Source organism: Capsicum annuum, chromosome 9 (genome assembly GCF_002878395.1).
Source record: "Capsicum annuum cultivar UCD-10X-F1 chromosome 9, UCD10Xv1.1, whole genome shotgun sequence".
Classification (NCBI taxonomy): Eukaryota; Viridiplantae; Streptophyta; class Magnoliopsida; order Solanales; family Solanaceae; genus Capsicum; species Capsicum annuum.
Genome location: NC_061119.1, coordinates 162,224,102 through 162,247,949, shown reverse-complemented (window position 1 = coordinate 162,247,949; position 23,848 = coordinate 162,224,102). Strand labels below are relative to the sequence as shown.

General features: G+C 32.0%; 1 protein-coding gene across 1 annotated transcript; it reads left to right on the top strand.

Moving 5' to 3' along the window:
* Positions 1-15,151: 15,151 nt before the first annotated feature.
* Positions 15,152-22,095, top strand: LOC107841320. Its single transcript, XM_047396323.1, has 11 exons — positions 15,152-15,180; positions 15,889-16,171; positions 16,801-16,879; positions 17,388-17,563; positions 18,413-18,454; positions 18,548-18,600; positions 18,905-18,996; positions 21,083-21,245; positions 21,330-21,385; positions 21,621-21,697; positions 22,036-22,095. Exons 1-11 carry the CDS (start codon positions 15,152-15,154, stop codon positions 22,093-22,095), a joined length of 1,110 nt encoding a protein of 369 aa, XP_047252279.1.
* The last annotated feature ends 1,753 nt before the right edge of the window (positions 22,096-23,848 follow it).

Here is a 23,848-nt window from a genome sequence, read left to right as displayed (position 1 = left end):
TGGCTTCATTGGTCGCTAAATAAAATACTTTTTTACAAAAAAATGAAGGGCACCAACGAAAGTTTGTTGCTAAATCTGTTGCTACGAAATAATTAACATAGCGACCAACATTTCATTGCTAATCCATCACTAAATTTAGGCGCCAATTTTTGCCGCTATTATTTAGTGAAGGAATTATAATTACGTCACTGATTCGTTGCTAATAACATATCAAAAAATTGGACTGCTATGTCTGCGACCAAATTGAAATATCCATTGCTAATCCGTCGCTATATAGTGACGAAATTTGGTCTTTCAGTAAATTTCATCGCTAAATACAGTTTTTTTTGTAGTGACAGTAGGTACACAGTTTGTATGCAGTAGTTGATATAATGCATGTTATATAAGTAGCTTGTATTTATCAGATTTAAATTAGTGTACTGTATTCATTTTTACCATTTTAACATGGTTTTGTTGTTCGTATTTTCAGCATATTGATGTTATCTTCTACTATTTGCAAAAGAAGTCAAAATACGGGCCTGTTTGTGATTCAGTTAAATTTACAACCACCGATTATTGGTTTAACTGCTTGATTCAGACTTTGTATAAGCATTTTATAGAGAACAATAGAGATGTAACACTTATCTCTCAAGAACATCAAATAGTTGAGTACATGCTTGGATTTTTATGAGATGCAATGTCCCGTAGAATAGCATTGACAATGTTCTTTTCCCAATTAATCTTGCTGGGGAGTTTCACTGGATTTTGGCGAGGCTGTCTTTTAAAGATCAGTGCATATATGTGTATGATTCAATGCATGGTGCAAGGCATGCCGTTCATGTCCAGAAATCAATTGCAGTGTATTTAGAATTAATTCCACACTTTTTTTCTTGTGTTGGATTTTGGAAAAGTAGGAGCGATGGACTTCCAGTGGCTAATTCTTTTGATATTCGTATTGTTAATGGACTGCCAACTTAAGCTAATATGTAATATATTGAATGCATATTCAATTGCTCATTTTTACATATTTTTTTGTCAATTATACTGATGATGTATTATGTTTGCAGGGACTGTGGGGTATTTGTTGCTGCCTTTGCTGAGTATTTTCTTGATAGTCTTGAAATTTCTAATCATCTAGATTATATTGATGCTATTCGTATTCGGTATGGTGTGTTGCTGTGGGATTATGGAAAGAAAAAAATAAATGTGCAGTTAGTGAAGATGAATCTACTAATCGATTGTTGAAGAAAAAGGATGGTGTGCAGCAAATTTAGTTAGAAATGTCTTTGAAGCATAGATGTTAGATATGTTTAAGTGTTGAAATGCTTAGGGTTGTTTTTGTTTTGTGTTGATACACTCGGAGATTCTTATTATGAAATGTTATGCTGAATACTATATGTTTTGATAATTGATACAATTCTGTACAATTGATGCTGAAATGTTAGTTTATGTTGATCACAGTTGATATTCAGTAAATATGCAACATTTATTCAGTTCCTATATAATTTAATATCCAATATATATGCAAGTTCTATACAAAAATTACACAGTTCATATGCAATACTTTATATGCAGTATATATACAGGTTCTATATAGTAGTTATACAGTCTGTACACAGGTCATATGCAATATTTATGCAAATTTATACCAACCAAATATAAAACGTGCACATTGTTGACACAGATCATATAAAGTAGTTATATAGTTTAATATCCAATATATATGCAGGTGCTATACAGAAATTACACAGTTTATATGCATTACTTTATATACAGTATATATACAGGTCCTATATAGTAGTTACACAGTCTGTACATAGGTCATATGCAGTTTATATGCAGTATTTATCCAAATTTATACCAACATTCCAACAAAATAAAAACTTACACATAAGCCGATCAAAGTCTGCCTTTATATATGTTCTGGCCATTGTAAAGAAGATCCCCTTTAATTGCTTTTGATTCTTCTTAAATCTACCCTTGATATTGTTCCATAGATGGTAGATGCATATATAGTGAGCCACATTTAGATATACAAGTGCAACAACTTTTAATATACTATCATGCCTATCAGATACTATGCACATGCCTTCTCTTTCACTAAAAACAATGTTAAACATGCAAAAAAACTATTCCCATGAAGCATCATTTTCAGAATCAACAACAGTATATGCTAGTGGCAAAATATGTCCTGATTAAACAAGTGGGAAAGTGTCTATCAGTGCATGCCAGTATATACATAATTTTGTCTAAAATAATTTCATAAAACTCACCTGCTGCATCCAGCACACTAGCAGACAACATTGTTCCCTTGTATGCAGATTTCAAAAAAGTTCCATCAACAACAATGGTTGACATACAATATCTCCAGCCCCTAATTGATGTGTTCAACGCGACAAAAGCATATAAAAAGTGATTGTCCTCCATTTTGTGTAGCCTTGTGAATGATCCGGGATTTATTGTGTTTACCATGTATAGGTAAGCTGGCAATTTAGCATAAGATTCACGCAAGGAACCTCTGACCAGTTCAAGTGCTTTTACTTTGGCTCTATATGTATTCTTACAGTTCATCCTAATTCCGTACAAGTTTCTCATTTCTTCCATGATATCTGCTGGAGTGTTTGTTGACTTTAGATTTAGAAAGTTGTGCTTCACCATTTTAGTGATGGTTAAAGAAGTAGCATGCCATTGTGAAAGTATTCTATCCGCAATTGGACAGGTGTGATCATTGATAAATTTTGTCACCATGAAAATTTTTGAATTTTGTTGACTTGAAGATCTAAAAGTCCAATTTCATCTCTGATTGATACACTTAAGATAGTACCTAGATACATTTATATGCAATAAATGTATATGCAGTACACAATTCATATCCAATATATATGCAGATGCTATACAGCAATTACACAGTTCATATGCAGTACTTTATATGCAGTATATATACAGGTCCTATATAGTAGTTACACAGTCTGTACACAGGTCGTATGCAGTTTATATACAGGTCTTATACAGTAGTTACAATATTATATCCAGTATTTATATAAATTTATACCAATATTCCAATAAAATATAAAACTTACACATTGTTGACACAGGTCATATAAAGTAGTTATATAGTTTAATATCCAATATATGCGCAGGTGTTATACAAAAATTATATAGTTCATTCAGTACTTTATATGCAGTCTATATGCAGGTCCTATATAGTAGTTACACAATATATACACAGATCATATTCAGTTTATATGTAGTATTTATGCAAATTTATACCAACATTCCAATAAAATATAAAACTTACACATTGTTGACACGGGTCATATAAAGTAGTTATATAGTTTAATATCCAATTATATGCAGGCGCTATACAGAAATTACACAGTTCATATCAGTACTTTATATGCAGTATATATACAGGTCCTATATAGTAGTTACACAGTCTATACACAGGTCATATGTAGTTTATATACAGGTCCTATGCAGTAGTTACAATATTGTATGCAGTATTTATGCAAATTTATACCAATATTCCAACAAAATATAAAACTAACACATTGTTGACACAGGTCATATAAAGTAGTTATATAGTTTATACCTTGATGATGATGATATTTTCACCTTAAATTGGAATCTCCCACGGATTGCATAATATTTCATCGCACTTAATATTGTATTTTTATCCCAGTACAGCTTCCCTTCTTCAACATCTCTATGAAGTGGATCCTTAATTATCAATTCGGGCTGTTCTTTCATTTCTTCATCTTCAATTGTATAATCAAAAATAGGTATCGGATGAACTTGAATAGCAGTCAGAGATGTTTTGATCAAATTTTCAATTGAGGATTCTCCATTTTCAAATGTGTTTTGTTGTGTTATACACAATGAAAATTCATTTATATCTAAATTTTTTTTCTTCATCTCCATATAAAGTCTAATACTCATATCATTGTAAATAGTCATAGATCCACTCTTTACAATATATTTTATTGTCATTAAACCAGAATTTCGCTCTAGATTCAATTGCCTATACAGTTCATCAACAAAATATCCGTATCTGCAATCCAAATTCAAAAGTACTCCATTGGTTGTAAAATTTTCAAACTGTACATTACTAAACCACTCTCCTCCGTATTATAGCATAATTGAAACTAAAATTGAACTTGAAGCCATAATTTTGTATCAACTGAAGCTAATTATGAATGAAGAAAACTTTATGAAGCTAATTAACGGAGGATTTTGTACATTTATATACAATTTATGAAGGTATTTTAAGGTAATTTAGTGTATCTGAAAGAGGAATTTTGAGGTTTTAATGGAAAGGAATCCTGAGGTAAAATTGGGGAAGGAAAGTGTGAGTTTCAATTGAAAAGGAAAGAAATATATTACGCGGTTTTTGCGGCTTTTTAGCGGTGATTAGAAGATAGTTAGAATATGGAATTATTTTAACGACTATTAAGTGGGAATAAAAAATAGGGGCTATTTTTGTGGAATAAGTTTTATGAGAAGGGCTATTTTTGTCTTTCTCCCTTTTATTTATTGTGAGTATTTTGAGGTGTAAACATGAAATTGAATTAAAATTATTTACTTGATAATTTTTCTGACATCAATAAACAATTCTCTTTATTCAAATAAAAAACAAAAGCATTAGATAAAAATATTTTGTATGATAAATTTGAAGTATAAATTAAATCTTACTATTTAAATGAAATGAATTTCAAATTAAATAAAATTTTTATTTAAAATTATTCCCCTCATTCCATTAAAGTATATATATTTTTAAAGAATGAATATTTTATTTTTGCATATTTTTTTTCAAATTTTGCATGATATGTTTAACATCATAAAATATATGCTCAATCTCAACTTCTAATAAAGTAATTCAATCTGACACTTTTAATTCGAATTTTGAAAAAAAAAATTATTTACACATATTTTCATTCATCTATTAGATAGTTAATTTAATCATACAAAATATTTTATCTCCTTAGTTATACATATCGACCTTAAATTGAAATGTTATGAATTTTAAGACTTGTTGAGGCAAATACGTATTATTAAAGAAGATCACATGTTTTATGTGGTTAGCTTGACTATCTAATGGATGATGAGAACATACAAAAAAAAAATTATTAAATTGAACTGAAAGTGTGTAACTGAAACCCTTATTAGAAGGGTTTGCTTATGTATTAATTTTAGAATTTAAAGGATATTTAATACCTTACACACTTTTTAGTTTAAAATTTTAATATTATACTTCTATATAAGGGATAATAAGATAAGATAGCTTGTCCTCACAAAAAAAATTATGCAATAGAATTGGTACGTGTGTTTATTACTTTTCCTGCACATTATTATATTTATCCTCATTTATTATCTAATGATCATTTTCATTTAGATCACTATAATTGTATTATATATAATAATTTTTTACAAATATCTTTTTGTGCCTTATTAGATTTTTTAAAACATATTTCCTATATTAAAGTATAATTAGTCTTTATTTCTCTATTTTAGCAATTACGAAATATTTATTATTTTTTTCTATAGTATGTTTTATAAAAAAAAAATTTATATTTTATAAAACATATAATATCAACCTCAAATTGAAATATTATGAATTTTAAGACTTATTGAGGCAAATACATATAATTTAAAAAGATGACATGTTTTATGCTGTTAGCTTCACTACCTAATGGATGATGAGAACACTCATAAAAAAATTATTAAATTAAACTAAAAGTGTGTAATTGAATCACTTATTAGAAGGGATTAATTATGTATTAATCTTAAAATTTAAATGATATTTAATGCCTTACACAATTTTTAATTTAAGATCATAAAATCTCATTTTACATTCCATGCTTTATCTAGTCAAAATGTTAAATCGAAATTGAAAAAATATTTATTTCCCATTGGATACTTTTATGGGTCATTTGGTAGGGGGTGTAAGGTGAGATATCTTATGAATTTATGATACATTTATATTATTAACCAAACATGATATAAAGCTAATATCAAATTTAGTCTTATCGACTATCTCATCTCTTTTTCTGCCTTTACTTCTCCTTTACAGTCTCTATTTTACTTTGACCAAGTATTCATGAAAAGCAAATTCAGTAGCTTGAAATAATAAAATTTTTCATGAATATTTGCGAAATTTTTCTTTACTGATTTAAACATGAAATCTAACTAAAATTATTTTCTTGATAATTCTTCTGACATCAATAAAAGCTAGTTGGGTTTTTTGTCATTTAACTGTTCTTGATGCATAATGTACATTTGTTTCAAGATGGGACTTTTGTTTTTGGATGAAATTGCCATTGCTCGTCCTTGCTACTGACTCTTCTATAATATATAAGAAAAAATCATACTATGTAATAAAATATAACTTCTTATTTTTACAAAATCAAATGTTAGCTTACAACTTATTTAAATTTCATAGTTAATATTAAAATATTATACCCTAATGCTTATTTTACCATCAAGTCATACACATTTGCATAGATTAAATAACTAATGTTAATATTTTTTTCTAGTTTATTTAAAAATCATACAAGAGAATAGATTAAAATTATAGTAATTAAATTTTTTTTATATAGAATCATACTAAGCAATAAATAATATTAATCCATACATAAATTGATTTTAAATACAATTAAATTCGCTTTATGGGTGTTTAACAAACAAAAAAGGGCCTATTGAATTAAGGTTTTAATGAATCACAATGTTAAAGAATTGTCTCTATATCTTATCTTATATAAGTCAGAAATAGGAGATCAATTTAATATAATAAACAAGAAATTATTTTTTAAAGTGATTTATCTATCTAATGAGAAATTTACTACCTCAAATATAGAGAATCAAATGAATTAACAAAAGTTAACATGCTATATATTATAGTAATTTAACTCGAGGTATTTAATATACATTTTATATAAATTATTTAAAATAATTTTAACAAGTGATTAGTAAATAATTATGTTTTCATAAATTATATGTATTATAAATCTTTGTAATGATATGTATTATGTAAAGTTTTGAAATTATGGAGGAATCGTTTATTGTATTTAACAGATAAACACTTATTCAAATTTATTAGTATTTTTATTATTATTATTTTACTATAATATAGCAATAGTTTCTTTGAGCAATTAAATGTGCGGTCAAAATTAATTTTACCTTTTGATCTTTTATGGAACATATGTTAGTATTTGCATATCATTTTGATTAGACATCAAATTTATGATATATGAAAAAACTTTACAATGTTTCAAATTATCTCCAGAATAAATAAGTTTTAAATAGAAGAAAATATCTTTATGAATTTTTTGGCAAAATAATGAAATTCAACATGATTGAAAGAATGATAATGTTATAAAACACTAATCAAATAAAAGATAATCTATATATATATATAAAATAAAGAGAAATTGCAAATGAAAAACAAAGAAAATAAAAATAGACACATGCATTTTATGCTGAAATAAAAATTGATAGAAAGGCATTAGTAAAGAGACTTCATTAAAAACTATTAAAAAGTATATAAATATAATAATAATAACAACAACAACAATAACAAATGTTAAGATACTACTAAAGATTGACAAATCCCATCATTAATTACTACCGAGCCAAGAAAAAGAAGAAGAAGAAGATTTGATCGAGTACAATAAATGTTTCTAGACTTACCTTTAGTTTGTTGGTGGGAAGGTAGAAGTTTGTTGGTAGTAGTAGATTTTTTTTTTTATATATATACATTTTGCCCTTGATAGTGAGTATAATTATATATTAGCCCTTGGTCGTCCTAATGTTCATCTTTCTATATAATAAAAATAATACTAAATAATTAAGGGACCTTTTATGGTCCCAATATTACAACTTTAAATATATTTAATTAATTTTTTAAATAATTATTAATTATTTTAATCAAACACAATAGAAAATGATAATAGTGATCACACTTTATACTTTTTATTTTATAAAATCTATAAATTACAATTTATTTACCGATTTAACCTTAAAATATAATATGCTCCAATGCTTATTTTTAACTTCACGGCTAACATATTATGTTGAATTAAACAACTATTTTAAATGTTTTTCTTCTTTTGACTTTATTAATAAATTAAAATTATAAATGTCAATATATTAAAAATTTATTTGATTTAACAATAATCTTTTTGACATAGTTATTTGATAATTAACAAAAATAAATATCTTGAAATAGGTTAACAATAATAAATTTTAGCCCACTAAATTGCAATTAAAAAAACTAAATTACTGCATTGTATATTTTTAAGATATGATTTACATAATTAATTTCACATAATTTTATAAATTTGCTTGTAGAATTTCATGAGTGATAATATTTATTGGGCTAAAAAATAACAATATTTAGAAAGTTGGAGCATTGAAATAGTGGCGAAGTCACTATTTTCACTAAAAAATTTGAGATATAAAAAATGTAAACATACGAAGCAGTAAAAACTTTCAACATATATCATATAAAAATAAAAAATGCTTTTAGTTCTATATAAACTATCAAATATTTTGTGGGAGGGAATTCGAATGAACCTAATAGCCTTATTTAACTCCAAACTTTAATTGAAAGTACATATGATTGCAAGAGATAATAATCTTTGTATAAATTTAAATTTATTTGAAATAGTACTTTGTACACAATACAGTTTAATAAGTTGGCATTTAAAATAAGAAAAGTTGTTATTAGCCACATAACAGGCCACAAATGGAGAACACATAAGGTAGAAAGAAAGAAATGACCAATGAAATTCTTCATTTGAGATGACTATGATTGTACCATCTAACTATAAAATTAGATTAATGCCCGTGGTCATCTCCTAACTAAAATTTCTATATAGTAGAAACTGGATAGGTATGCCCGTGTGTTGCACGGGCCCTATGCATATAGTATAATAAAATAAAGATGTAACAGTAAGGGACTACCACGTTTGGTTGAATCAGTTGATGGAAATGATCCCAAATGTATGTTTTATACAATCATGGAATAACATACTGCTGGATGCTCACATTCACATATAATAGTGATTGTTGTCTATTTACATTGATACAGATAATATTTATAAATTATACAATTGGAGATGCATTTTTGTTGCCGCGATCAATCTCTCGGGCATTCGCGATTAACCATCTGTTAAATTTGATCTAAAGATTAAATTAGTTCAAAATGTGATAGTAAAACAAATCTTTATTAAACGAAGACAGACACAATAGTTATTACAATAAAAGTTGAAATAACGTAAGGTATTATGGTATCGGAATGCAAATTCATTTGTAAATTAAAAGAATTCATTGTAGGTAGCATTAGTAACACTGTACATGTCTTTGTTTTTAAAATTTTGGATAAAAATTTGCATACCTATTGACATAGTATCTGCAATAATACCATGGACACCCATAGATGTTAACAAACTCAAACCCCATATGATGAAAACCAAATGTAAAAGCCACAAGCAACAACCTAAGACAATCATCGTAGAAACAAATCAAGAATATATAGACATTGCATATGTTGGGCAGCCTTGCCTCTTAGTCAAATTTGCCATGTTCTACACTTACAATATTTTTAGGAGGCAACAGTTAGAATCAGCCTTTCTACTTCATCAGAGGTAGAGGTATGAACTGCGTACATCTTACCCCCAGACCCCACTAAGTGGGAATACACTGGGTTTGTTGTTGTAACAGTTAGAATCAGACAACACACTATAACAACAACAACAGCAATCACAAGCCAATAGTAACTGCAACAACGAAGATGACTACTTACTTGCTCGTGGTATTACACCGGTCAAACCAGATGTCAAAGTAAGATTTGATAACTTTCTTCTTTCATTCCTTCTTAATTTAATCTTTTCATTAATATGGCAAGGTTTTTTTTTGGTTTTCAGTTTTTTATGTTGAGAGTCTGTTGGATAGCCATTAGACCACCCCAGCACTACAGTAGGAGCTGTGAATGATCCTCTACGGCACCATGACCAGAAGGCAATGGAACCTGTTAATCACACTCTGATCTAATAACCTGACCACTATATTAGATCAAATGATAGTCTGGTTCAAAAGTTTTAATCAAGCAACCAAGGAGAACACATTGGTAAATGCATATCAATTGCTATGCTTAGTTAGTTAACGACTGATCTTTTAATTCTAATTCAGCAAATTAGCTTGAAACTCTTCAAAAATGAATCCAAATTTAGCCAGCTGCAAGATTTACAATACATCATATTTCTTAACATCTATCATGTCCTTAATGAAACAGAGATACCTAGTATTCCATTTTATTAGTTGAGGTGCGTGCAATCTTATCCGAACACCATCGTATAAAAAAAAAACAATAAACTCAGTCAACTCCAAAATTTGCAATCCTCCAACCTAAATCATTATTATTGCAAGTTCTAAACTAATTAACCAAACACTAATTACAGCACAATTGTTTCAAACTCATCAAAAATGAATCAAATTCAGTCAGCTTCAAGATTTGCAATACAACATCATTCTTAACCAAATTAAAAAAAAAACTAAAATTAACCTAGAAACCAGATTCCAAAACGTCTCTTAAATTACCAAGAATCTTGAAAAACAAATAAAAAATGAAAACAATCAAATAATAAAGCCTTGGCAGTGTTATTCAAAATTTCAACTCATAAGTTGAGAAAAAAAGAGTGAAGAAGAAAACCTGGAAAGGGTAATACTACAAATTTAATTGACCGATTGTTCGGAGTAGCTTTGCTGTTTGAAGGCTTTGCCTGTCATAGTATTCCCTGACCTCTGTTCCCTCTCTCTATTGCACCAATCCCAACCAAAGAAAAATGGTGGTTTTTGTACCATCTCACAAATATACTCTTTTGTAATTTATCAAAAGATTTTTGCTCATCTTAGAGAATAATTTGCTTGGACTCCCCCAAAATATGGCTGCACATGTGTTGGATCCTTAAAAAAATGCACTAATTTTGAAGGATCCGACAAGCACCGATGACATTCTTGAAGATTTTGAGCAACATAGCTTAAAGTTACCTGTCACAGAAAGATGGAACAATGTGAGAGGAAAAGCCTCAGAAGCTAAATTTGACAATAAATAGGCTAAAATCATGATCACTATTCGACACTAGCAAACACCACAAATGAACAAATAATTCTGAGTCAACAACCAGAAAACAGAGAATCCAAGCAAAAGTCATGACAATACTTCGTCAAAGTACTTATTGTCTCCACCGTAATACACACAAACATTACGTATGAATCCAAGTTTTCCTGAATTTCTCTACCAATTAATCGTATTTCCTGAATTTATCAAATAAAATAGTTTCTGCCGATCTATGAATAACACACAAGTCACAACTAAAATCAGGATCTTATAATAAGAACAACAGATTTTCAATAGCCTGCTCGACCGGTTCAGAAAAGCTTACATGATCTGTTGAATATTACTAATCGACAAAAAATTTTACTTTATCAAAGTCTCCATCTTACCACTAATGAAAACAAATTACTGACATAAACTACACCTAAAGTGATTAGCACATTCATCAACAGAAGTTAATCTCTAATCTGTTCAATCTCGAGTCGAAGCGATCATCCGAAAGATGAGGAGGTGCAAGAGGTTGGATATAGTAGGTACGAAGAAGGGTAAAGATGGTATGAAGAAGTATTGAGGAGAGGTGATTAGACAAGATATGATGCATATGCAAGTTACCAAGGGCATGACCTTAAATTGGTGGATGTGGAGGACGCGTATTAGAGTAGAAGGTTAGTTAGGTAGGAGTGTTGTCGTGCACTAGTCGTAGTATGACAACTTAGGGTTTAACCATAGATATCTATCATTGCTGTTGTGGATTGTGTTTCGATTATCACACTATAATTGTGGTTGATTATTGTTTTTCTGGTAGATTTTGCACTGTTCTCGTGTTAGTGCCATATATTCTTCACTATTTTCCCTCTACTTTGTACCTGAATTTGCTACACTTGAGCCGAGGGATTTCGGGAACAACCACTCTACCTCCTCGGGGTAGTGGTAAGGTCTGCATATAGTTTACCATCCTCAGACCTCACTTGTGTGATTTCACTGGGTATTTTGTTGTTGTTTGAAATGCCAAGTATATTGACTTATCATTTTTGTTGTTATATTAGAAATATTGATACGCAATTAAAGAATTTAAGACGAAAACTAAAAGAAATTAAGAAGAAGAACACTAGGCAACAAAAAGATGATAATTCTTGCATCCAAGGGTGTGACCTAGTGGTCAATGAAGTGGGTGAGAACCATAAGGTCTCAGGTTCAAATCCCGGCGGAGACAAAAACACCATATGATTGCTTTCCATCTATGCTACCCTTGGTGGATAGAGTTGCCTGGTACCGGTACCTATTGTTGGTGGGAAGTGGTCCATGAAACTAGTCGAGGTGAGCGAAAGCTGGCCCGACCACCATGGTTATTAAAAAATAAAAAAGATAATAATTCTCATTCCTATTCTGTGCAAAATGTAGGAGAAGGACTAAGCTAAAACAAAAGAGAACTTAGGGACAAATAGTAACTACTTATGGGACTGAAATGTAATACATAAAACTTAATAACTACGTCTTAACTAAAGAGGTTGTCTGCACTAATGTGTCATTCTCTACAACCTCCACAGGTGCTCTATTTCTAATTGTATCAAATATATGTTTCAAGGTGGTTAAAATACTAGTGACGTAACTATATGGTCTCCGTAACTACATTTGGTGAAGATGCTTGACATTGTATAGCTAAGATAGTTTCAGACTATATGGTCTCCGTAACTACAACTACAAGTTTATGATTGAATTCGTGTAATATACGATGCTAATTGAACCTCGACTTTGAGGAGTTGGATTAATTGCCACAAAATATGATGCTTAAGTTAGTATTCATAGATGTTTGGTACTCACTTTTTTTTGGTAACTAACAACTTTATTGATTACCAGAACCAATCTTTACAGAAACATTAGCATAGCCAATACAGCTAGCTCAGGCCTAAATAAGATCTCAAACAAAACTATCTAAGATCAACCATACAAGAAAGGAACTAGAAATGTAGTCTAAAAAGTAGGGGTTGCATCCCATGAGGAGCTCGAACAATGCAGGAGTATGCAAAATCCTTGGCTTACAGTAATTTCTTCTAAAACTACCTTTTATTCCTCTCTATCCACACTGTGTAGAGTACCTCTTGCTTGGTGACAACCCCCAAGAGGAAGTCCTGCAGTTTGATGGTCCTCATAGCAGTGTTATCAAAAGTGAAAAGCGCAAAAAAGCTCTAAGGTCTGTTGGGGCTTAACTGCAAATAAAAGCGCGGGCTTCAATGAAAAAGGGCTCAAAGGGAGAAAAATACATATATTTATATTTAGTCCAAGACTAATAATTTTAAGCATTAATAACAAATGTATGAGCAAAGAAATTGAAAAACAATTACGATAAAGTGAAACATCAAGTGTTTAGTGCAGCCTCTTCAGAAGAGATTTATTGGAAAGGAAAATTATGCCGTAGAAACTTGATGACGGCAGTGAAGTGCACACAAAGCGAGGCGAAGTGCTCAACACATTTTGAGCCTCGCTTTAGTGCTTAAGCGCGCCTGTGAGAACACTGCCTCGTAGGCAGCATAGTAGTCCACAAATTAAGTCTCTCCCATAATTTTTTTGCTACTGGTCAAAGGATAAACAAGTGCTCACGAGTCTCTGGCTCTAAGTTGCACATAACACAGGTTTGTGCAGCATCAAGTCCCCATTTAATGATTCTGTCAGCAGTCAACAATCTCTGATGCAAGCAAAGCCACATAAAGCTTGCTTTAGACCTAGCATGATTGTCAAACATCAAGCATTTCCATTGAACCCAAGGCAGGTTTCCTAGTAGTTGAAGATAGTATTTCCTGATCAAGCTTTGACCTGGGAAAGGGCCCGAATTAAGCTGTATTATAATATCTCTAGAAGCTATGATTTTCCTTGTCATCCGAGTCTCTTGCTTAGGAATAGAGCATTTTTTAAGTGGCCGTCTTTGATATAGTATGTGTGTATCCACTTCTTGTAAAGATAGTCTTTTTTATGAGCAAGATCCCAACACAGTTTAGACACAACTGCTTGGTTCCTTTTCTGTAAGTTGATCAGATTGCAGATTTGGGACAACACATTTTCTTCCAAGCCACTAGGGCGTTTTTGGTGATATTCCCAACACCAGACCATTTGTTACTCTTACATTATCCATCAATTAGCTTCAATACTTTGGAGGGGATACGGAGTAGCTGAGGCCAGTAGTCTTGAAACCAAAAAGAACAGATTGTACCAATTGGACCCGTCTAGCATAGGAGAGTTTCCTAGTTGTCCAAGTAGATATCTTAGATATAATTTCTCAATCAGAGGGCACCATTGTAAACAGTTAACTTCTTACTTTCATAATAGTACTCACTTTTTAAAAACATTGTGTTTGTAAGTTTTACTGGTAGACCAGTAATGTCAACATGATTTAGTGTCGTAAGCTTCATGAAAGAGTTAAAGAGATAATTCGATTTCGCCTTTATGGTAGTTCACTGTGAGTTTGAATTGTGGCAGGATCGTTTTGCTGTTCAGTTGGAATTCATCCTTTTCTGTCTCAAATGTGGGAACACACAGGATGCACATCAAGGTGCCTTATGGTAAGTTCTTGGCATTTAATGAATAATGATTTATTTCTCATGTTGGTTCGTGAAAATCAATTTACCAATTAATGGAAGAAAGTTTCATTTACTTTTTGAGAAAGGAGCTGAAGTTCTAAAAGAGGTTCCAGAGGGATAGTTTTTTTTGTTGTGCTGAATTCAGCGCTTTCTGATTGTGTTGATATTGTTTACTAATGTTTTACTATCACCTGCAAGAGGAAAGTGATATTCTCTTGGAGAGAGAGACTCCTAACTAACAATCAGAATAATAACTGTATTGGCCACTTTGCTTAAGAAGCTGCAGTAATATTTGCTTATTGGTGTGATTTTCTTAAACTAAATTGCTACAGTTGTTTGGTTTGCACTGCAAAGGTGCTGGATCTTTTAATATTTTGTGGTGATTAATGTCGTCAAAAGAGTAAGAGAAGAATCCTGCCAGTCCTTCGCACCCAGTTGTCACTGTTCATTGAAAAATAAAAATCACCTTCTCACAAACAGTACAATAATGGAGAACAAGGGTGACAACGTGGACAGGCCAGAATAATCCGCAAGGAGAAGTGTGTTGCATGAAATAAGATGACTAATTACACAATCAGGGTGTGTCAAAACTTTTTCCACATTTTAGGATGATACCAATTTTCATAATCATATGATGGTATTTCTTCGGGGGTGGGGATTGGTAATTGCTACTATTGGAATTAGTAAAATGAATTTTAACTGTAACTTGTTTTGAAAATGGATGGTATTGCCAGTGTGGTTTGGCTTGCACAACCATTACACTTCGGAAGATACAACCTACTGTTTTTATATATTCCATTTGGATTTAGATGAATCAGAAATTTGTCTTTGCAAAACTTCGTGGATATGTTAATCTTAAATGTGTCCATGACAGTCTGATTAGGCAAAATTGAGAAATATCACTTTCTTCTGTTTCTGTGAATATCCAACTTTAAACCAAGTAAATATGAGTTGCATATTGGTAATCCTCTGTTTATCGATGTTTAGTATAAAAATTGACAATTATGTAGGCAATGATGGTCAATTTTTGGTGGCAAAACTGGCCGTGCAAAATCTTTTCTTTTAGGATGAATGCTCTATTGGAATGTAATTCCAATGTAGCATTTTTATATAACAATATACCTAATGAAATCCCATAGGTGGGGTCTGGGGTAGCATTTCTATATATATTTTTTTAAAATTCCAAAGGCTTAATGTTACCCCGCCTGCTGTGATTTGTATCAGTCTCATGCAGGAACGTGGTTTTGACAGTGAGCCAGTCTCCAATTTAGTTGTGGGCTTGGCCTTTTATCAGCTATGGTATTCTACTATCCCAAAGGAGTTACGTTTGCAAGAGGTGGACAGATTTGATAGCGCAGAGCAGTCAGAGACCTTTGAGGACAGAATAGTCATGTCCGTTTTAAATTCAGATAGGCATGATGCTGTTGAAGGCCAAGAGGCTAATTCTCCATTCCATTCTGATTCAGACACCTCTGTTAGGAATGATAAAGAGATCTTGGGAGTTGATGTCAGTTAAAAGAGAGAAGTCCCCGTGGACAATGATAATAATGTGTCGGGAGACTTTTACATGAATTCTGAAAGCAGTGATCGTGAAGGTTCTTCTATGGATCAGAGTGGTGATGTCCCCTATCATTCCATATTTTACAATCGGGGTGAGTTTTGCTCATAGCTTAAGTAGTTGTCTATGCTTCTGTATATTCATATATGAAATTCTACTGTGTAGCAAATTTTGCCAAATTTTGCTTTTACTTGCAGAAAACCCTAGAGCCTGGTTTTTGGCAATTGGATTTGGATTGAGTACAATTTGTAGTATGGACTGTTAAAACAAGTTACTCTTCTTTTTCCCTTTTCTCTTATGAAGGGGTGTGACTCGACCCTTTCTCTGTCTTAAAGGGAAGTTGGGACAACTGGTGACTGATTACTGTTTATTTTGAAGAATGAATATGTCTGATAAATTATTTGAATAGTTACCCTTAATTTGTACTGCTTGTTCTATGATATGAATCTAGCCACTAATTTTGATTCGGGTTTAGGGTATACTCTAGCCAAAAAGAGTTGCATATAATTGCATTGGCATGTAATTGTAGGCAAGTATTTTTGGATCTTCTTTGAGCAATTTAAAATGAGTGGTACTAGCATTCTTCTGAGAACTCTCCAGATGAGTGGGAGCAGCAGCTGGTTAATGGAAACAGCAGCGATAAGCTTCCCTATTTTAGTTTGTTGCATAAACATACCTGCAACGAACATGGGAGAAAAAACTTTGAACTTCTGAATTTCTTGAACTTTGGATGGCGGAAAAATGGGCCTCGAGTATATGCTTCAGTTTTCTAAATGGAATGATGTGAAGATGATGAAGTTACTACTTTAGGAGAGAGAACATCCTCTTGGAATATTCTCAAGAGGACGAAAATGCAGTTGACATGAGGTGTAAGAATATGGAATGCCAAAGCCCTTCAATCCTTGTGAAGGTTGATATTGTGCATTCGACTAGGTTCCAATTTTGTTAAGCTCCAAAGTTCGTGTGGTTCTTCTATCTGCTACGTATGGTATTTGAGATACATTATGTTCTTTTTTTTGGATAATCGTGGTGTCAGGCGAGCTTGGGCACAACTCGACTAATTCCATAGGAAAAATGCACTTCCCACCAATAATATAGTACACGTTATGTTCTTCTTGCTGATAAAGATTTTAATCCTGATATTTCTTACTCTATTGTAATGTAGGTCTTCCATTGTGGTTATTGCCTTTACAATTGCCTTCCTCAAATGAAAATTTAGAGGATGACCTCAATATGCATCGGACCTTGCGTAATGACCACTATAGGAATGCAATAAAGTATTTACGGCATGCTCTGTATTCCAGTCCACCCGTACTTGAGGCTTTTCATCCTTTGATACAGGTAATTTCTTATGTTATGTCCAAAAAAGAAGTCATACAGGGAATTTTTCAAATTGTATATAGAACTGCTTTTATGTAAACGTGCTTGAAAGTTCATGCAAACATTATCCCAAACTCTTGAAAGAGGACTCCATAGCCTCATCTGGGTTGATTATATGTATCTGTTTGTGTACTTCTCAAAAGAAAAAAAAAACTTCTCAAAAAAGATATGCATCTGTTTGTGTATCTCTATTTTCTGCATGCTGCTCAGGAAAGACACATGCCTTTTTGTGTTACATTATCAGATAAAACCAAGAGGAGACCTTTTTGTGAGAAATCTAGCCCTCAGGCTCTAAATGAGTCAAGCTGTTGAACACGGCTCGAGCTCAAAATTAAGCTTGTATATTAAACCCACCACCTCAAATTAATTCAGCTCAAGTTGTTTGTGCTCAAGAACGCTAAAAAGTGCTAATAGTTATGAAAGCTTTGTAAATATATACTAATTTAATATTATATCTTGATGAATCAAGATGCTTGTCTAGAGATTTGCATGAGGAGATATTAATGTTTCCTAGTATTATTAAAAAATATCATATATTAAATATAAATTTAAGCTGTAATTAAAGCTTGAACTCGAGTATTAGCCTTTTCACTTTATTGACACCTATACCTAGCCCTGGAAAGGAGGCTTGGGCAGGGTGGGGAAAGAAGAAGAATGGAAGCAATACAAAAGGAAATATTCTAAAGAATTCAAGAATATCTTTGCAAATATTCCTTCTTATTTATTCTAATTTCTATCAGTTGTTGAGTGATATATTTAAGTTAATATAGAATATGCTTTTTATGTACTTGAAAGTTATTGTCTTGGCAGGTGTTGCTGCTTGGGGATCAGGTGAAGGAGGCTCTTGATGAGGTGGAAAATTTTTCTCCATACTCCAACACAACACAACATATCAGTTGAGGTAACTGTTTCTTCCTTGTGAAAACTTGAATATAGGGCTAAAAGATGATAATGATGACGAGTTTTGAACTTCTCAGACAAAGCAGTGTTGGTTGCTGGTATATCAGGATCTTTGATATTGGATTATGTGAACTGAATGATCAAAGATTGAAGCAATGTTGATGGCTTATAGATGTTGCCACTTAAACTTTTCTTCACTATTTAATAAAGATTTTTACGGAATGATAACCTTTAGTTTCTATTAATTAATAATAATATCCATATTTATCAAGCAAAGCTCCAATTCTTGAAAGAACTTATCTGGAAATTTGGGGAGTGATCATTTTTGACATAGATCTCTGTCCTGATAACGCTAAATCTAATTTCTTCTGGTTCCTTTGTTCTTTATCATGCTGCATGCAGGTTGAAATCTATTATCTTGGAGCATTTTGACAGTGGTAACTACGTCAAACTTTCAGAAATCCTCGAGGAAAATTTGGAAAAGGATCCTACATGTAGCCACTCATAGGGGAGACTCATCAGCTTGCATAAAAGTGGAACATCCTTACCTGAAAATTCATTTTATTCACTTCATCCTCAAGAGATTAAAGATACAAAATGCTAGTACTTTCACAAGGTTTGTAGCACTCGGAAGTATTCTCTTAAGGACATGCAGGTAATAACGCTCAATAATTGGCTTAAACAAAACCATCTTTCTGTAAAGAGGGAACCTTGGATCTAACTCAACTCCAAAAACTATAGCTCATTACTCATGAGGTGACCATACTAGGAAAAAGCAACCCATTCTCTCAGTCAATGGGGATCACTTCAACATCCCTCGTAAATCCAAGTTTGGACATTTGGAGCATGGACAACGGTATGTGGGCTCAATATTGGACAAACCAAGAATAAGGACGAACCTTATCCTGAGCCATGTAAAAGAATTAACCTTGGACATAAATTAACTCCAAAAGCTAAATCATGAAATGAGAATCGTTCAACCTCATATAAGGAGACGGCAACCCATTCTTTCCCTAACCAATGTGAGATACTTAACATTTCAAAACTTAAAAAACAATGTTAATGAATTTTCTAGGATGAATACATATTTGGCCACTTAAACTTGCCTGGAATTTTTATTTAGACGCCTCAATTAAGGACATGACCTATCAAACACTTGAAGTATATGAAAACAGTACCTATTAAGCACGATGCCCTGACATAGCGCAGTGCGTATTTCCTACTCCCTTTCAGCCCGTCAAATGCATTCAGATGGCTAATTCAGTTCAGTTTTTTTCTTTTGTTTTTTTATTGGCTCATTTTTCTAGTGTTTCCTCACTTTCTCAACACTTTTTCTGCCCTTTTGGATCATTGGGAAAGGGTGGAAAGGAAATGGCATTGGATTCGCTGTAACTGTTGGTGTAGTACTAGAAAACTAAACTATAAATACAACATTAAAAAAAACTAAAAAGCAACATATAAACTCCGAACCATACCAGCTCTTACAAAGAAAAAGAGAAGCACAGAGTTTAACATCCGAACCAATTGTCGTCAACTAGCCAAACCGATGAATTGACAAGCAAATGAATTCAAGTATGATGTGGTTCCATTATGATTGAAGAGAAAGTGCATAAACTGAATGTTCCTCCATATCACAATATCCAGGTGTTATACAAAAGAGATCAAACCATGTTTGAATGAAACACAGGAAACTCCACACACTCAATGAATTGATCAATCCATAAAAAAGGAAACAGAAGAAATTTCTCAGATGAATTAGAAAAGACAAGAAGAGAGCACTAGTAAATTTATAGAAATGAAAGATTAAGTATGATAATAAAGAAAAGTAGTATAATGATCAAAGGAGTGTCATTGGCTAGGGTTGGAGGGTGAGTTGGATTGTAAAAAAGAGCTTTGTGGTGCAGTGTCAGTTTCTAGTTGCTGATTTCTGCAGTCAACATATAATTTTTTGAGAAGGTAACGTTTTTGCAGACAACATATATTACCGTGGTGATTATTTTATCTGTCATGCTACGACTCTTAGTTACTACATTTATGCCGTCACTTGTGAATATTAATATATATTTTTAGTTAAAGAAGAGAAGAAGATTTATATAGTACTTGAAAGAAGCATTCTGATTCGAACTCTATCCATGAAAAGGGCGCTTTCCCATTTTGTTTATTTTACCTTTGTGGCATTGTATTCCCTTCGTTTCTTTTTCTCTTATGTGTTTGGCAAGAGAAAATCAGAACAATGATGGGTTAAGCTCATGCATGTGGAGTCCTTGCACGTTTTTCAAGTTCCTGTTCATAAAAGTGTAATTGCATAAGAAAACACCAAATAGCATATTATGATTTCATTGTACACCAAATAGCATATTATGATTTCATTTGATTACACGGACCTTTGGTGGGGTGGGGTGGGGTGGGAGGTCCGGAGAAGGGATATTTTGACTTGGAACTCATTTATGGTTCAACCAGAAGAGAAGTCTCATTTTGTGAAACTGTCCAAATGATACCTTATTTTGCAATTGATGCAATATTCATTGAATATTGAGTTTTTTTCTGTTTCTACTAGGGCTTGGTTTATATCAAAATAAGGGGAGTATAGCACTGAAAAGCTGGTGGAAATGATAGCTCTTCATTTGGATGCTGATCATGCAAAATATGATACATGGAAGGAGTTGGCTTGTTGCTTCCCGAGGCTTTCTCAATGTGAAGAAGATTGCATGTCCCTATGCTCCAATGGTGAAGATAGTGAAAAGTAAAACTTCTTGAATCGGATTAGTCAGATTCTAAGAATATTTAGTGATTATGAGTCTAACAAGTTATGGAGGTTCCGATGCAGATGGTGGCTGACACGTAACTTCAGCCAGAATATACTCATTGCGGATATTGCTTCAGGTACAATTTCATTCCTTTCTTTTTAGCATGCAACTTAGTTGACAATGTTTACCATAACAAAGGTCCAAATACTAAAGCTTTGTGGGCTTGATCTTGGTTTGAGGTGATTAAGGTTGTGTGTTGGCTCTTGTTATTTAGGTATTGCTAATATATACAGGAGTAGTAATTATTCAGTGTTATTGTATTCCATCAAAGGTTTTACATTTTAATACTGTGATTTGCTTGTCGAGGGCAGGTGATTGGGAACTGCTGACTTACAAGGCAGCCATGGCATGCTACCTTTATGGGCGAGAATTTTTGTACGTTGTGAAGGTTAGGGAGTGTTGGGAAGGGGAGCCAATTAACAAGAATTTGTATTCCATATTGCGCACACATGGTAACAGTTGTACTGGATTTTATTTCAACGGAAAGAAATAAGAGTAATATTTATGCTGAATTGCCCATCTTTTTATGCTCTCTGTGAGAGGCACCGTCCTTTCAAGCCGTAATCGTTTAGTCCATGGTTCATTTGAGGTCAATGCAAGGCGAAAAGCTGGAATTGTCTATTTATTTGTCTGCGTCTTTCTAAGACGTACCTGGCTTTGTTAGGTCTATATCTGCAGTGAAAATCTTCCGATGTTTATAACTATTTGTTTATGCATTTGGTGCAGGTGATCGGCAAGGGGCTTAGTTCTTGGTGTAAAAACATTCTTTTAGCTGTAATAGTTTAAAGCGTCATTTGTTTGCACTATATGAATGTTAACTGCATTGCTTACATTAAAATTTAAATACTTATTGGATCTAATTGTCTTAATCATTAAAGATCTAAACATATTCATAATATCAATATGGGCTATGTTTGAGTAATTTTCGCCATTAATTTGTTCACAATCATGGGCTAACTTTTGCCATCACAATCACCATCATCATTGTCAATGACAGTTGCTAATAATCACTACGTTAGTTTTCTACATCAGAACCACCATCATCATCGTCAACCACAGACAATCATTAGTGTTAATTGCTAACCACATCACTCATCTACATTAAAATTATATATGTTGCCAACAGCCACTGCTGCTGCCACCATCCCTATTATCACCGTTAAGTCTATTACCAATCATCTCCACCGTTACAATCACCTCCATCGCTAATTACCATCAACATTATTGTTCAATTACCACACATTGCACCATAGTCAACCACCATTAACATAGTCAACTACTAACGTCAACCAACTCTATTATCACAACTACCACAGACTGCTCTCTCCATCAATTGCTACTTACTACAACACCAATTAACCAACTTCACCCTTATAACTATTACCATCAATACTCGTTACTGACATCAATCACCACTGTTACAGACTACCTCAACTACCACTAACCAATATAAACTATTCATTTATATCTTTAAATGTTTCATTTTTGTCAATTATAAGTATTTATTTATTTTAATTAAAGTTATATCTTTTTAATATTTAATTACTATTTTACTTGTATTGTACATTTAATATTTTCAAAAATAATTTTTTAAAATTTAAATATATATTATCATTTAGATTCAGTCATCTTATGCTTAATTCTACCTATTTATAAGAGGGGATATGCAGGCAGCAAGTTGATGTGTCTATATGTTGCCTGTCAGCTGCTTCAACCATGATTTTACTATATTACCTCTAATTAATTATAATAAGTTATTTATGTTTTAGAAAATTAATAATAGTTGATAAAAAAAAGTAAAAAAGTCATTTCTGACATGCCTGCTTTAGCCGTTTCAACAGTAATTTTACTTTATCACTCCTAAATAATTATTATAAGTTATCTAATTATTAAAAATTAATAATATTTAATAAAAAAGATAAAATAGATATAAAATGATAAATTAACTCTTGATATTTTAAATTAACTTGACGTTCTATATGAGACCCACTTAAATTTTTTTCACAATTATTGTTTATACTAATTTTGTTATCTCACTCGTAACTAATTATTATAAAGGGGAAAGGACAAAAATAATACCTAAAACTAAAATAATTCCATGAAAATAGCACCTAAAACTAAAAACCCAGTAAATATCACTCTTATACGTTTAACTACATATAACTGGAAATGTATTAAAATCAAAATATAACTTTACCTTTCTTTCTTTTCTTTTCATTCAAACTCCTAATTCTCCATTCCATTACCTTTTCTGATACTCATCTTTACCCTTTTCATTCCACAATTTTTTTTATAAATCTCTAAGAATCTGCATTCAATTAGCTTCATATGATTTTTCACCAATAAATGATAAATCATCCTCAATAAATTCATAAACAGATAAAGATCGTCTTTTACCACTTTCTTGCTTGCTTTTCCATTCGATGGACCTAATTTTTTCCACCATTTTCAACAAAAATCTCAAAATCAAATAGAGGATTTTGAAGCAAAGTAAGAATTTTTAGGTAGGTTAAACGGTAGAAAAGTGTAACAAAAGAAG